This window comes from Diuraphis noxia, unplaced genomic scaffold (assembly GCF_037042655.1).
Source record: "Diuraphis noxia isolate RWA-SAM2 unplaced genomic scaffold, SU_Dnox_SAM2 contig0002, whole genome shotgun sequence".
In the NCBI taxonomy this organism is placed as follows: domain Eukaryota; kingdom Metazoa; phylum Arthropoda; class Insecta; order Hemiptera; family Aphididae; genus Diuraphis; species Diuraphis noxia.
In genome coordinates this window covers 25,370,512-25,384,088 of record NW_028301712.1, presented here as the reverse complement: position 1 = coordinate 25,384,088, position 13,577 = coordinate 25,370,512, and the positions used below count along the sequence as shown (strand labels likewise).

The following is a 13,577-nucleotide window of genomic DNA, read 5'->3' as shown; positions in this document are numbered from 1 at the left end:
TTTCGGTGTTAACTTTTTTCTCAAAAATCTTTTTATAAACAGACCAAAACATTTTACTCTTTCTAGGGGGTTTCCAAATCTTCTTCATAATCTCCCAAATAGCAAAATAGTTTTCTTCTCCTAATAATTTACTGAATATAGCAAAAATAATAATTTCCATCTAAATTCATTTTCTTACCGGAAAAGTTAAGTTATAATAAATCACAAAATTATTTCGACTGAAAAAAATTAAATTAAATTAAAAATAAACATGCACATATCATTGTTAGATCAATACCCACCCTACGCTCAGAATCTAAAATAATGGATCTAAAATTTTCTTTTAGTTTTTCAAGGTATCTTTCTGAAAGTTAAAATTTGGGAGGGAGGTTAGCTTGAATCTCGGATCGTTGAAACGCTTATGTTCTAAGACATTTCTGTTTCAACATATTGGAGTACCCGATAAATGTACGAAATATAAGCATTGGCGCAAATAGGGGGCTTCGGGGAATTTAGTTCCCTCAAATTTTGGTCAAGTCCCCCCGGTTCAAAATCTAGTACCTAATTAGTACTAATACTTGTACTTATATTATAGCCTATTGCGAGGAGAGCTTAAGTCCCCCAAAAAATTTAGTAAATTTGCGCCTATGCATATTAGTATAAAACATAGGTACGTATAAATCACAAACTTCTATATAATATAGACTCTATTATAGTATTATATATAAGTCTATAGTATAAATACATATTTGAATCCATAAAAAAAAGTAATCAAAGGACTCACGAAATGTGCAAAGAAGTTTAAATAACATTATCGTGTGCGGTCACACTGTACTCATACAACCTTGAAAGCAATCAAAGCAATAAAAAAAAAAACAGCCTGCTTCAGCTGCTGCCTGTTGTGATACTGTGATAGTGATTATGAAGTGATAGCGATCCATATGTTCAATGTTGTGACTCGTATTTAATATTCGACGACATTCTGCTTTCAACATTTCGAATTCGTCCGTTAGTTTACTCGATAGTTTCAACATTTTTTCCGTGACAAAATGTTATACAAACAGTGTTAAATCTTTATTTTATATAAGCTATAATTTTACTAATATATTTTAGAATTATTTTTCAAAATGAGTGATCAAGTATTACCAATTAAACCTGTCAATAAAAATAAAAAAGGCAAAGTAAGAAATAATCTTTTTCGAATAAGAGTTAACCTATTTTTAAATTTTTTTATTATTTATAGTTTCTATCTAATAACATCAATGTTGTTAATGTGTAAAATAATATTCTCTTATTTGACATAGGTGATTCGAACTAAACAAAAAAAATTAGTTATAAATCTGTATAAAACAAAGAAGGCAGATAAACCTAACATATTATACAAACAGTTAGTAAAAGAATTAATGACTGAATCTGGAATAGGAAGAAATAGTATTGAAAAAATGATTTCAGAATACAATACAAATAAAACCATTTCTTCTCCGATTATGAAGAAAAATAGACCCAAAATTATTGAAGTGATTGATGATTATTATAAGAATGCCATTCGTCAAAAAGTGCATTTATTCTGGCAAAACCGGGACCCACCAACATTGGATAAAATCGTGAATTCTGTCTCCGAAGATGACAGTTTACCCACATTGAAACGGACAACCATGTACAATCTTCTTAAAGACTTAAACTTTATGTATACGAAAAGGAATCGAAATAGTGTTTTATCCGAGAGAGAAGATTTAATTGTATGGCGTCGAAATTATTTACGAAGTATAAAAGCATACAGAGAAGAAGGACGGACATTATATTATTTAGACGAGGCATGGTGTAATGACTGTTTACAAAATGCGTGTACAGAAAATTCCATAAAATCAAATAAAAATACGTTTCAAAAAGAATTAACAATAGGTGCTAGAAACCCAACTGAAAAAAGTAAATATTTCATTATCATCGTACACATTGGCTCGCGAGAAGGATTTGTTGATGGCGGTCTAACTTGTTTCAAATCCAAGACGAATAGCAGTGACTTCGACAGTGAATTGAACGGTGAACATTTTATAAAATGGTTTATTAATATCTTGCCTCTATTAAACGACAATGCAGTTATAATAATGGATAATGCACCTTACCATTCCGTCAAGGCGGAACAAATTCCAGTGTCATCGTGGAAAAAGGCGAATATCATTAAGTGGCTTCAAGAGAAAAATGTTCACGTTGATGATTCGTATGTCAAAGCAGAGCTATTGGATTTAGTCCAAAAACATAAGTCGGCGTTCGATAAATATGTTGTCGACGAAATCGCCAAGGCAGCTAATAAAGTTGTCTTACGACTTCCGCCGTACCATTGTGAATTGAACCCCATCGAACAAGCATGGTCAATGGTTAAAGGATACGTAAAAGATAAAAATACCACTTCGAAATTCGACGATGTGAGACAGTTGCTGATCGAAGGTGTTGAATCGGTCACGGCGGAAGATTGGCGACATTTCGAAGACAATACGATCAAAGAGGAAAGTAAATTCTGGGAAATAGACAACATAGTTGACGACTTCATAGACGATGAGTATAATTGTACATTTAGTGTCGGATCATCGAGTGACAGTGACGATAATATGTAATGTTTTTTTTTGTAATTTATATAACTTTAAGTATTGACTAGTATATTACTCACATTTTTAATTAATTTTTATATAATAATATGTATATATTGTATATAATTATATTTTTCACGGTTAATAATTATTTTTGTATTTTGAATAAGAGTTTGTGTAAAAACAATTTTATGACAATAAATATATAATTTATTTATACCATTTTTATTATTTTAAATGTTTAGCAGTTTGGCCGTAGAGTAAGAATGATTGTTGTCAGAGTTGTACCTTTCAATTTCAATTTTCCATTAACAATTTGTCATCAGACCATTAAATATTAATTGATTCGTATTGAATAATATGATCCCTGTTTCATGGTGAATGGAGTTGCATTTTTGCATTCCATTTCGGCATTATTTGGATCAGTTTTTTTTTTTTTACAATTTGATGTATAAAAATATAAAAATAGGTTTGAATTGGGTAGTTTTACGGGTGACCGGGGATGATGAAATTGTACGCACGTGCGGGTACTTAGCATTTTAAAAGGTCAAACAGTTGTCATAAGCTTAGATACATGAAAATCTTTACGTACGTATTACAATATAATATATTATAATGTTAAATTCGATATTTTACGATTTGATCAGATTTTATTTTATATATATATATATTATATAACCGATAAAACTATCGCTATGCTAAGCGTAAATCGAAATTTTTGAGGGGCACCCATCTGAATTATTATGCTATTATGCATCTTGGAGTTTCGGACAAAAATGATTGCATTAATTATTAAAGTTTTTAACATCCCGGTTAAATTTAAACTACAAATTTTTGATAATAGATAAAAACCTTTAAGTTTACTATAAAATAAGTTGTTTCGGTACAGTTATTTTACTATTTAATTAAAGTTTTCTCAATTAAATATATTTATTACAAATAGGTAAATATTTTGTTTCTCCGATAGAAAACAAGCTACATTATAACCGTCAGCACAGATTTCTTCCGCTTTTGCGGATACGTTCTAAATTCGATTAATTTTTGACAGTTAAAAATAAAAATCATATTCAATATAATTTCAAAGCAAGATTAACGATTCGATATAAAGATAAAAAATATCAAACGTAAAGCTTAAGTTATGAATACAACCAGTTGGTAGGTGGGGGTATAAACGGCCACGGGTTTCACTAGAGTAGTAGAGTACTAATAATCAGGGACGAACGCAGGAAAAAATTTCGGGGGGGGGGGGCGGGGGGTTTGAAAAATTTAAAGTAGGTATTCATAAATATCATATTATTCATACTGCATGTATTACACTCTTACTATATTTTATTTTAGGCACTTATACTATATACATATACATATTACGTAATATAGATTAACTAGCCTAAAAGTACCTACATAAATAAATAATAATAACCATTTTTATTCTCACGTAGCCTCTTTTAATAATTCCCTGCTCAAAATCTAATCAGAAGTTCCAGAAATACGTCATTTATGACCTATGATCAATCTATACCTAGTTTATTATTCCGGTGTCTTCTTAGGAAAAAAAAGCAGGATTTTATTATTTCTTTACAATCGTGGATAGTACCGGATATTTCTATGCACGATTTAAGATAATTAGGTAGGTATCGTTTTAAATTGTAGTATCGGAGAAACAGCCCCACCCCAATTAGGGACAAAGATGATGGAATTATTATTTTTATAGTACATACCTATATAGTAGTTTGGGGGACATTGAGCACTGTGGCAATTGTTAATAATCGTCTAAATGGGCAAGTCAGTAAACGGTATATTATATCTATATTTTTTTAAATAGTTCCTTTTTCCCATATTTTTTTTTTTTGGTTGTTTTTATTTTCCGTGTTATATATTTTCCTTGGTCTTTTATAAGTTGTTAAGGAGGGGCAAAAGCGAGCTTGCTCATGCGCTAAACTGCCATTTTAGGGCTACTGCAACCTTTTTCCCGCTTAAAACATTAATAGTAATAATAATAATATTATGTATAAATATATATATTTCATATATTCTGTGGTATCACCATATTATCAACTGCTGTTTTAAAAATGCGCGCCAACACAATTAACAAAAACGTAGCGCCCCCGAAAGCAGAAAAATCGGCCGCAACGGTGTGGAACAAATCGATGTCTGCACAGGCCACAGAACGATAGGTTCACATTTTGCCACTCCCACTTTGTACGCTTTGGTCGCTAATCGCTAACCGCAGGTCCGCAGCACCGCAGCTGATATTTTTGTTAACAACTGTTAAGCGCCGCCGAGCTTTTTCGATTTTTTGCCACCCAGACTCGGTCAGTTTTTAATTTTTATCGACAACGACAAGTGACAACCTTCCTTTAAGTAACGGGTTGCGACGTAGTATCCGTCCGCCCGCGATACCCTGTCCTCCAAATTTGGCGAAAACCATTCTGGTTCAATCACACGATCAGTATAATTATTATTTATTTATTAATAATAATATTGTTTTGGCGATTAATCGTTACGCGGCGATCGATCGTACCTTCCGCTCGAAGACCAATCGGTATACTATTATACATTTTTTATTTTTTATTAATCATACTATTATCGTTATAATAATGTTATCGTAATAATATAGTTTTTAATTATTTATTTTATTTATATTATTGTTGTTTCTATCGGTTGTTGCCACTCCCCACTCCAATGTGCTTTTGAAACCGGCTGTCTTCCGTGTTCTGTTCATCGTCACTTCATCAGTTCAGTCAGCTAGTGCTCAACGAATTTTACGCCATGGCGTACTGCAGAACTTTTAAGTCCCAGGTACGTATTTCACTCTTTGGCCAAATGACTCCCAAGTTTGGCGTTTCCTTTCTCTGATAGTCTAATATGACCAATAATTCCAGTTTAATTTTCAATTACTATTTGCATGTACACAGGTATCCTGGACCAAACTAATATCTGGTGAGATCCAACAGAGATGCTTCCATTCATCTCCGGCCGCGTTTGGCGCAAGCAAAGTAGCTATGAGCAAGTTGGACACCAAGCCCTTGCCATATGACACCCTAGAGAAACGCATCAAAATCGTTGCCGATAGGTATGTAAAAAATAATATGTACCTATGCTACATAATGGCTTTTATCTGCCCTTTTCATCTGTTCTATAATATGCATTTTAGTTTTTTCGTTCTTAACTATTTCTATTGTAATCTATTTGTAATCAAATAATTCCTAGGTGTTGCCTTGACCAATTCATCAGCTAATGATAACTATAATAATACCTTGGTAATTATAGGTGGCTAGAGGTAGATTACTATTTAACATGTGCCCATGTCAATAAAAAATAAAAAATTGAGAACTTAATTTATATCTAAGTATGTAAAATCGTTTTTTTTTTTAACTTGTGATACTTCTAGTTTTTTTTTAGCAAATTTAATGTTTCGACGAATAGGCATTATTTTTATTGTTTTTTGATCAACAATGATATTAGTATAAATGAGGAAGAAATGTGTTAAATGACCTAAGAAAACTTGAACTTTGCATGTTTATATCTGTAGACTTTGGATATTAATATTATTATATATTATTATTTTTTTTTTTAAATTCAACTAATTATTTAATTTAAAATATTTCCGGGTACTTGATTCTTTTACCCATTGCAGCAACATGTTATAATCTAACAGTTCACTAGATAAAATATGATAATTTTTGATTGTTTTCTGTATTTAATTTGTAAAAATCTATTTTAATGTCTTATTTTTTCATTAGGATGAATAAAATTTTGGTTAGCGGTCGTTTATAAAAAATAAATGATGGCCAAGCCAGGTCTGATGATTTTAGTTATCTATTTTTATGATGAAGTTGATCTATTGCCAAAAATTTTTAGTATGACCTATCTATAGTTGGTTGTGATTTCAAATGTTTTTCTTTAACTCTTACCTCAATTTGTACTTACCTATTGACTTAAAATATCTACCTAAATGAATTATTTTATTTAACTTAGAATAGAAGTCACATATGTTCTATGTATCTATAAATACAAAAAATTTAATTAAAAAAAAAAAAGGCAATTTCTAATAATATATTGTAATTACATTATTATTATAGTACTAAAGCTTTCTATGAATTATATTTCACAGTTGATATAAGCTATTATATAACTACTAATAAATTTATCTTATCTAAGACTAGTTACTACCAAGTATTATAAATAATTTGAAATTTACAAATTTTTGATAGGATAAATCCTTCGTATTGAAAGATTATTTTTTATCGCATTTGTGTGCATAAAGCATGTAATTACTGCCTCTTGAAAGTAGTTGTAAATGTACACAGTAAATAAATAGTTGAAAGAAAAATATAATTTTCAAGATGTAAGTATGTATTGAACCATGTTTTTATTATTTTATTTAGGTCTTCCATTACATAAGATAGTATTTAAATAATATTTCTAATACTACATAAAAACAAAAATTTATATTAGTTGTATAACTTGAATTTTAAATTACAAAAAATCTATTTTGTTAATTTCATAAAGGTTATATAGGGTGTTTCATAAAAAATTCAGTTTTTGAAATACTGACTAATTTGTTATTATTAGGAAATTGGCACTGTTCTTATAATTTCTGTTTTTTGTGGTTGCTTAGGATTTTAGTAAATAATCAATTTATTGTGTATTTGTTGTCATGGAGCGGTATACAAACAACCAACATGTTTTGTTTATTAAAACCCATTATATATGATGGGTGTGTTGCTGTAACTGTTAACTGTTAGGAAACTTTGTACGATCCTCAAACATTGTGAAGCGATGACCACATCAACAATAGTGAGGCTGGTCAGTAATTTCAAAGAGACAGGATTAATTTGGAACATTAAAACTCCTGAGCACAAACAAGCCCAAAGTTTAATTTTTCGAGTTAGCTGTTGTTAACGACTGTAGAGAGGGTTATATACAGGATATCACATTTCACACTTAAATCTCAACTAATAGTGAAACATTATGTATCTTAATAATGTATTCCTTATAAAATAAAATACATTTATAGTAACATTAAAAACTGTGTTCTTTATGAAACACCCTTTATATCAGTTAAGATTTAAAAATAATATATTTATGTTATGTTAGCAATGTTAGTGTAACCAAAGATTATTTATAGCATCATTGGTTTTTAATATCTACCACTCATTTTTATTCATCCTTGAGTTTTGAAATTTAATCCTTTAATTGTTTTATTTATATTATATATTTTGTATATTAAATTGAAAATTAAAGTGGGTTATTTCCCTACCTTAATTTTATTAAACATCCTAATAATATAAATTTATTAAATTTCATTAGGTAATATTGGTAATATGATTTATTGTTTTAATTTTTAACTTATGAATTACGGAAAACTTAACAGACTTATTCAACTGCATTTTAAGTTAAATCTTTGTTTTAAACTAAAATCAATCATGGTATATCATACTAACTAGTATTGAATAAAAATCAATTTAATTTATGGTCATAGATGATAAATTAAATTAAGTTTTCTTAACTATTATAGATTAGGAAAGCCATTGTCTTTGGCAGAAAAAGTACTTTACTCTCACTTGGATGATCCAGTTAATCAAGACATTGAACGTGGTGTCTCTTACTTAAAGTTAAGGCCTGATCGTGTAGCTATGCAAGATGCTACTGCTCAAATGGCTATGTTGCAATTTATATCATCAGGTTTGCCAAAGGTTGCTGTTCCTTCCACAATTCATTGTGATCATTTGATTGAAGCTCAAGTAAATTAGATTCAACAGTTATAACTGTATATTATATTTATTAATAATTATTTAATAATAGATAGGTGGAGTTGAAGACTTGAAAAGGGCTAAAAGTATGAATGAAGAAGTTTACACTTTCTTGAAATCAGCTGGAGCAAAATATGGGGTTGGATTTTGGCACCCTGGTTCCGGAATTATTCATCAAGTAAATATAACATTATAATATAAATTATATGAGTAAAAAATTTAATTTAATTTTGTTTAGATTATTCTGGAAAACTATGCATTTCCTGGATTATTGATGATTGGTACTGATTCACATACACCTAATGGTGGTGGACTTGGTGGCTTATGTATTGGAGTTGGTGGCGCAGACGCTGTTGACGTGATGGCTGATATTCCGTGGGAACTAAAATGTCCTAAAGTAATCAATCATTATACATCAATCATTTATAATATTGTTTTTAGTTTAAAATGTAATTTTTATATAGGTTATTGGTGTTCATTTAACTGGGAAGATGACTGGTTGGACCACACCAAAGGATGTCATCCTTAAAGTAGCAGATATTTTGACTGTCAAAGGTGGTACTGGTGCTATAATTGAATATCACGGACCCGGAGTAGATAATATATCTTGCACAGGTAAACATTATTACTTACAGTGTAGAACATGGATTCTTGAACTGTGGTACGCGTACCCCTTGAAGGTACTTGAAATTTTTTAAAGGGTACGAGTCTGGCCTACAAAATTTGTTATTTATGTATAATTTAATACATATATCAGTTGAGTAACTAAGAAGGGGTACCACAAAAAAATTAATTTTAAAAAGGCGTACAGTATTCACATTTATCCCTGGTGTTGAATATAATCTTAATAATCGTTAAATCATATTTTCAAAGGCATGGGTACCATCTGTAACATGGGTGCAGAAATTGGAGCTACTACTTCTTTGTTCCCTTTTAACCACCGAATGGCGGACTATTTAAAAGCAACATCACGTGCTGATATTGCTGAAGAGGCTGCCAAGTACAGCAAGTCTTTATTGACTCCTGACAAAGGCAGTCATTATGACCAGGTAATATTTTTTCTTGAATTGTTAGAGTTATGTACTAATGATTTATTTTATTATTATCATCAATGTAGTTAATTGAACTTAATTTATCAACACTGGAACCTCATGTCAATGGACCCTTCACACCTGATCTCGCCCATCCAATTTCAAAACTTGGAAAAAATGCTAAGAAAAATGATTGGCCGGTAGAAATTAAAGTTGGTTAGTTACTTAAATTAAAAGCTTATTTATTTCTAGTTTAACAATTGCCCAAGGAAAAAAAACCCTCAACACTAATATCTAAAATTTCAAATCGCGTCTAAGCTAAATGTCGATATCTTTATAAAAACCATTCTTTGAGTAATCTATACAAAATAATATTCACTTGTTAAATGGTTAAAGGTAAACTGTTCTTTTATACCACTTATTTTCAAGATAGTAAGATCAAAGTTGTGTTTTAGATAATTTTTTAAAATATTTTTTCCTTATTTCAGGTCTTATTGGAAGCTGCACTAACTCCAGTTATGAAGATATGTCGAGATGTGCTACTATTGCAAAAGAAGCCTTAGCCCATGGTCGTAAATCAAAAATTCCATTTAATGTTACTCCTGGGTCTGAACAAATTAGGGCAACAATCGAAAGAGATGGAATTGTATATAAGAATTTAATATTTATTAACTATTAGTAGATATTTTAATTACATTATGTTCAGGCACAAACACTGAGAGAATTTGGAGGAACTGTACTAGCCAATGCGTGCGGCCCATGTATTGGTCAATGGGACCGTAAAGATGTCAAAAAAGGAGAAAAGAACACCATCGTCAGTTCATACAACAGAAACTTTACTGGACGTAATGACGCCAATGCGGCAACTCATGCCTTTGTCACCTCTCCAGAGCTAGTTACCGCTTTAGCTATTGAAGCTCGTTTGGACTTTGATCCTACAGTTGATTCAATCAAGGGAGCTGATGGTTAGTTAAATATTACTTACCAGCAGGGCTCAGGACTTATGGCACTCAGAATCATTAATATAAGCGATTAAAAACATTATAAACATTTAAACAACTTAAATTTAATCAAAAATATTTATTTAAAAAAAAACTAAAAAATTCTAACTTAATAAAAAAAATAAAAAATCTTAATTTTTATATTATAAAAAAATTAAATTTCACTTTCGAGGCTTGAAGGATTTTATGAATTTTTCAAAAAATAAAATATAAACGATATATAAAAATATTTAATAATAGTTGAAAAAATGTTATTTTGAGTAATATTTTTGCTAACCCCGAAATGATGTTGCGGACTGCGACAACTGAACATATAAAAGATAAGAATTATTTTTAATTTTAATTCTATCAAAAATTACTTTTCAGGAGAAAATCATAGAAAGTAGAAAAATTGTTCAAAAAGCAAAAAAAAAAAAACGTTCAAATTTCATAATTAAACATGTTGTAACATAGCACTCTGCTAAATTTTAATTCAATTGTTTTAAGTCCCATACCCTGCTTATCAGTTTTCATGATTAATAGACTTCAGTTAATAAAAAAAAACACATTTAAGGCTAATATAAGTAACATTTAAGTAACTAAAATCAAGTATTTTTAAATACATACCCTATTTTGTTCATTGTATTTATTCGAAACAAAATATTAATTGTCCCTAGTTCAATGAAATAAGAACAACAACATCATAAGTCGTTTATTGACAAAATTAAAATTGCCTTTAAATATGACAGATATAGTATTAAACAATAAAACATAAACTATGCACTAATATGCACTAAAATATTTGAATTTGCTGTTGGACCTTATCTATTTTGATGACTTAATTATTTAATAAATAAGATTGATGCTAAGTTCCAAAGAGTTCTCATCTCTGTTTTAATGTCTTGATTCCAGAATTATATTATTATTAAGAAACTATTTGCATTTGCATTTTTAAAATTAATATTGTATAATTTTATCCTGATAGGTAAAGAATTTAAATTGAGTAATCCATTTGGTGATGAATTACCCGCAAGAGGCTTTGACCCAGGTCAAGATACTTACCAAGCTCCACCTGCTGATGGTTCAGCTTTAAGTGTGGTAGTAGATCCAAAATCAAATCGACTCCAATTATTGGAACCATTTAAGGTTTGGGATGGAAAAGATTTGGAAGGCCTTACTATCCTTATTAAAGTGTGTTTAAATAAATAATTTGAATATTATTTTCCTTTTAAGATTTTATAATCTCCTATGTATACCTTTTAAATAGGTAAAAGGAAAATGTACAACTGATCACATTTCTGCAGCTGGCCCATGGTTGAAATACAGAGGTCACTTGGAAAATATATCTAATAACATGTTATTAACGTAAGTTATTTTGACTTAGTTTTTATTAAAATGTATAAATTAAAATGATTATTTTTTATCATTTTAGTGCAGTCAATGCAGAAAATAATGAAATGAATAAAGTAAAGAACCAGGATACTGGAGAATGGGGTGCAGTGCCAGATACAGCCCGGGCATACAAAGCTAAAGGTATATCGTGGGTAGTGTTTGGTGATGAAAACTATGGTGAGGGAAGTAGCAGAGAACATGCCGCGTTAGAACCACGTCATTTGGGTGGACGTGCAATCATTGTCAAGTCATTTGCCCGTATTCACGAAACTAATTTGAAAAAACAAGGATTATTAGCCCTGACATTTTCTGATCCTAAGGATTATGATAAAGTTCAATCATCCGATAAAGTATCTTTGGTAGGACTGAACCAATTTACCCCTGGCAAGGTAAACTAAAGTTCATTTAATATTCATCCAGGTTTCCAGTATCTACTACATATTTCATTTCTAATATTATTTGTTATAATTTCAGCCACTGAAATGCATATTGTCTCACGCTGATGGGAGCTCTGATGAAATATTACTGAATCATACATTCAATGAACAACAAATCCAATGGTTTAAATCCGGCAGTGCATTAAACCGAATGAAGCAAGTGGCTGCTGCTTCTAAATAAAATATTTATTCTTCTATATTAAATTGTATTATCTATTAATATTTAATTCATTGTTGATATTTTAAATTGAAAACAAACAATTATTGTATGTAAAAAGTAACTGTTTTTAGTCAAATATTTTTAGACAAAAAATCATTGGATTTAGATCCATTGCTATACTATTGTTTTATAATATTGTAATTGTTAATAAATTTAATAAACAATTTTGATAGTTTTAAGTATGTTGATTTTTGTTGCCTATTTTAACTTGGTTTTTTAAATCAAACTAAAATTACTGTCTTAATAATAAAATATTTTCAAGAAAACACGTATAGTTTATAAATCTTTTATATATTATAATTTCTATGATTACATAATAGAAAGATATTTCCTTTCAATGAATCTTATAATCATTCAATATAATATTTAAATGTAAATAATTAGTTGGTATGTACATTGGCAATGGGGGACATGTGGACAGCTAGATGATGACGAAATTCTGTTATTAGACATCAGTGTATGAGCTCGACGCCACGAAACTCTCGAGTGAACTTGACAGCAACGACGAAAAAAGCAACGCTTTTAACGATATTCCTAAAACCATGACAGAAATCACAATACATCAGAACTAATAAATGACGATTATAAATTATGCTTACCAAATGTTTTCGTCACGGTAAATAAACTTGATCTTTTCCATGGTAGTGCGAGGTCTTGGCTGGACAGCCTGGGCCGGCCTTCCGAACATTCTGTGCGCTGGTCGTTCTGGACGAGAGCTACGAGAACAAGTTATGTTGAACGGACGCTTCACCGACAGGGGTTATAAACCAAATATGGTATTATACTAGTAATAGTAGTATATCTTTGATCACCGAATAAATTTTTATTATTTATTATTGATCGACGTAGAAACTCACAACACAAAAATACAACCGATAAAATGATTATATTTTATTGTACTTATCTATGGCCCAAGCAATGAAAGAAATAGAATATCAGCGAACAGTGAATACTGAATTCGGTGAATGGACCTAACCATAGATATAATATACAACAACGTTGTTGTATATATCTATGGACCTAACCACGAAGTTATCACTTATCAGCTGTTATCTCATGGCAGTGTAGCAAACCTATTTTGCCAAGTAGTTGCATTCTAGACTTGCTTAAACTGATTAAAATTTTGTCTGGGGAGCAGCAGCAGCTGCAGCCTGCAGGCTGCTAACTTGTTATTGAACTACCGCAGCAGCTCTCTAG

At 30.3% G+C, this 13,577-nt stretch overlaps 2 protein-coding genes and 1 long non-coding RNA gene across 4 annotated transcripts; 2 read left to right on the top strand and 1 right to left on the bottom strand.

The window, feature by feature from the left end:
• The first annotated feature begins 914 nt into the window (after positions 1 to 914).
• LOC107171891 (uncharacterized) lies at positions 915 to 2,781 on the top strand. The gene is made up of 2 exons (XM_015522149.2): positions 915 to 1,160; positions 1,284 to 2,781. The coding sequence occupies exons 1-2, from the start codon at positions 1,107 to 1,109 to the stop codon at positions 2,589 to 2,591; spliced, it is 1,362 nt and encodes a 453-aa protein (XP_015377635.2). The 5' UTR covers positions 915 to 1,106; the 3' UTR covers positions 2,592 to 2,781.
• Positions 2,782 to 4,837: 2,056 nt separating this feature from the next.
• On the top strand, positions 4,838 to 12,559 carry LOC107169247 (putative aconitate hydratase, mitochondrial). Of its 2 annotated transcripts, XM_015518924.2 has the most exons (15): positions 4,838 to 5,106; positions 5,301 to 5,363; positions 5,480 to 5,637; positions 8,086 to 8,311; positions 8,373 to 8,498; positions 8,559 to 8,717; positions 8,785 to 8,935; positions 9,194 to 9,369; positions 9,438 to 9,567; positions 9,840 to 9,997; positions 10,058 to 10,316; positions 11,317 to 11,522; positions 11,599 to 11,696; positions 11,764 to 12,112; positions 12,198 to 12,559. In XM_015518924.2, exons 2-15 carry the CDS (start codon positions 5,334 to 5,336, stop codon positions 12,339 to 12,341), a joined length of 2,370 nt encoding a protein of 789 aa, XP_015374410.2. In that variant the 5' UTR covers positions 4,838 to 5,106; positions 5,301 to 5,333; the 3' UTR covers positions 12,342 to 12,559. The 2 variants fall into 2 exon arrangements, with proteins under 2 accessions (XP_015374410.2, XP_015374411.2); XM_015518925.2 differs by lacking the exon at positions 4,838 to 5,106 and having other exon boundaries at positions 5,170 to 5,363.
• Positions 12,560 to 12,654: 95 nt separating this feature from the next.
• On the bottom strand, positions 12,655 to 13,573 carry LOC149058265 (uncharacterized). The gene is made up of 2 exons (XR_016190551.1): positions 12,980 to 13,573; positions 12,655 to 12,914 (listed from the first exon to the last, which is right to left on the bottom strand). It is a non-coding gene; the product is annotated as an uncharacterized LOC149058265 (long non-coding RNA).
• Positions 13,574 to 13,577: the final 4 nt, after the last annotated feature.

Excerpts from the sequence above, each read along its gene's own strand:
- LOC107171891 (XM_015522149.2), top strand. The coding sequence starts at position 1,107 with ATGAGTGATCAAGTATTACCAATTAAACCTGTCAATAAAAATAAAAAA. Across the intron at positions 1,161-1,283 it reads ATAAAAATAAAAAAGGCAAA|GTGATTCGAACTAAACAAAA; the intron begins GTAAGAAATAAT and ends TATTTGACATAG.
- LOC107169247 (XM_015518924.2), top strand. The coding sequence starts at position 5,334 with ATGGCGTACTGCAGAACTTTTAAGTCCCAG. Across the intron at positions 5,364-5,479 it reads GCAGAACTTTTAAGTCCCAG|GTATCCTGGACCAAACTAAT; the intron begins GTACGTATTTCA and ends GCATGTACACAG. Across the intron at positions 9,568-9,839 it reads GCCGGTAGAAATTAAAGTTG|GTCTTATTGGAAGCTGCACT; the intron begins GTTAGTTACTTA and ends TCCTTATTTCAG.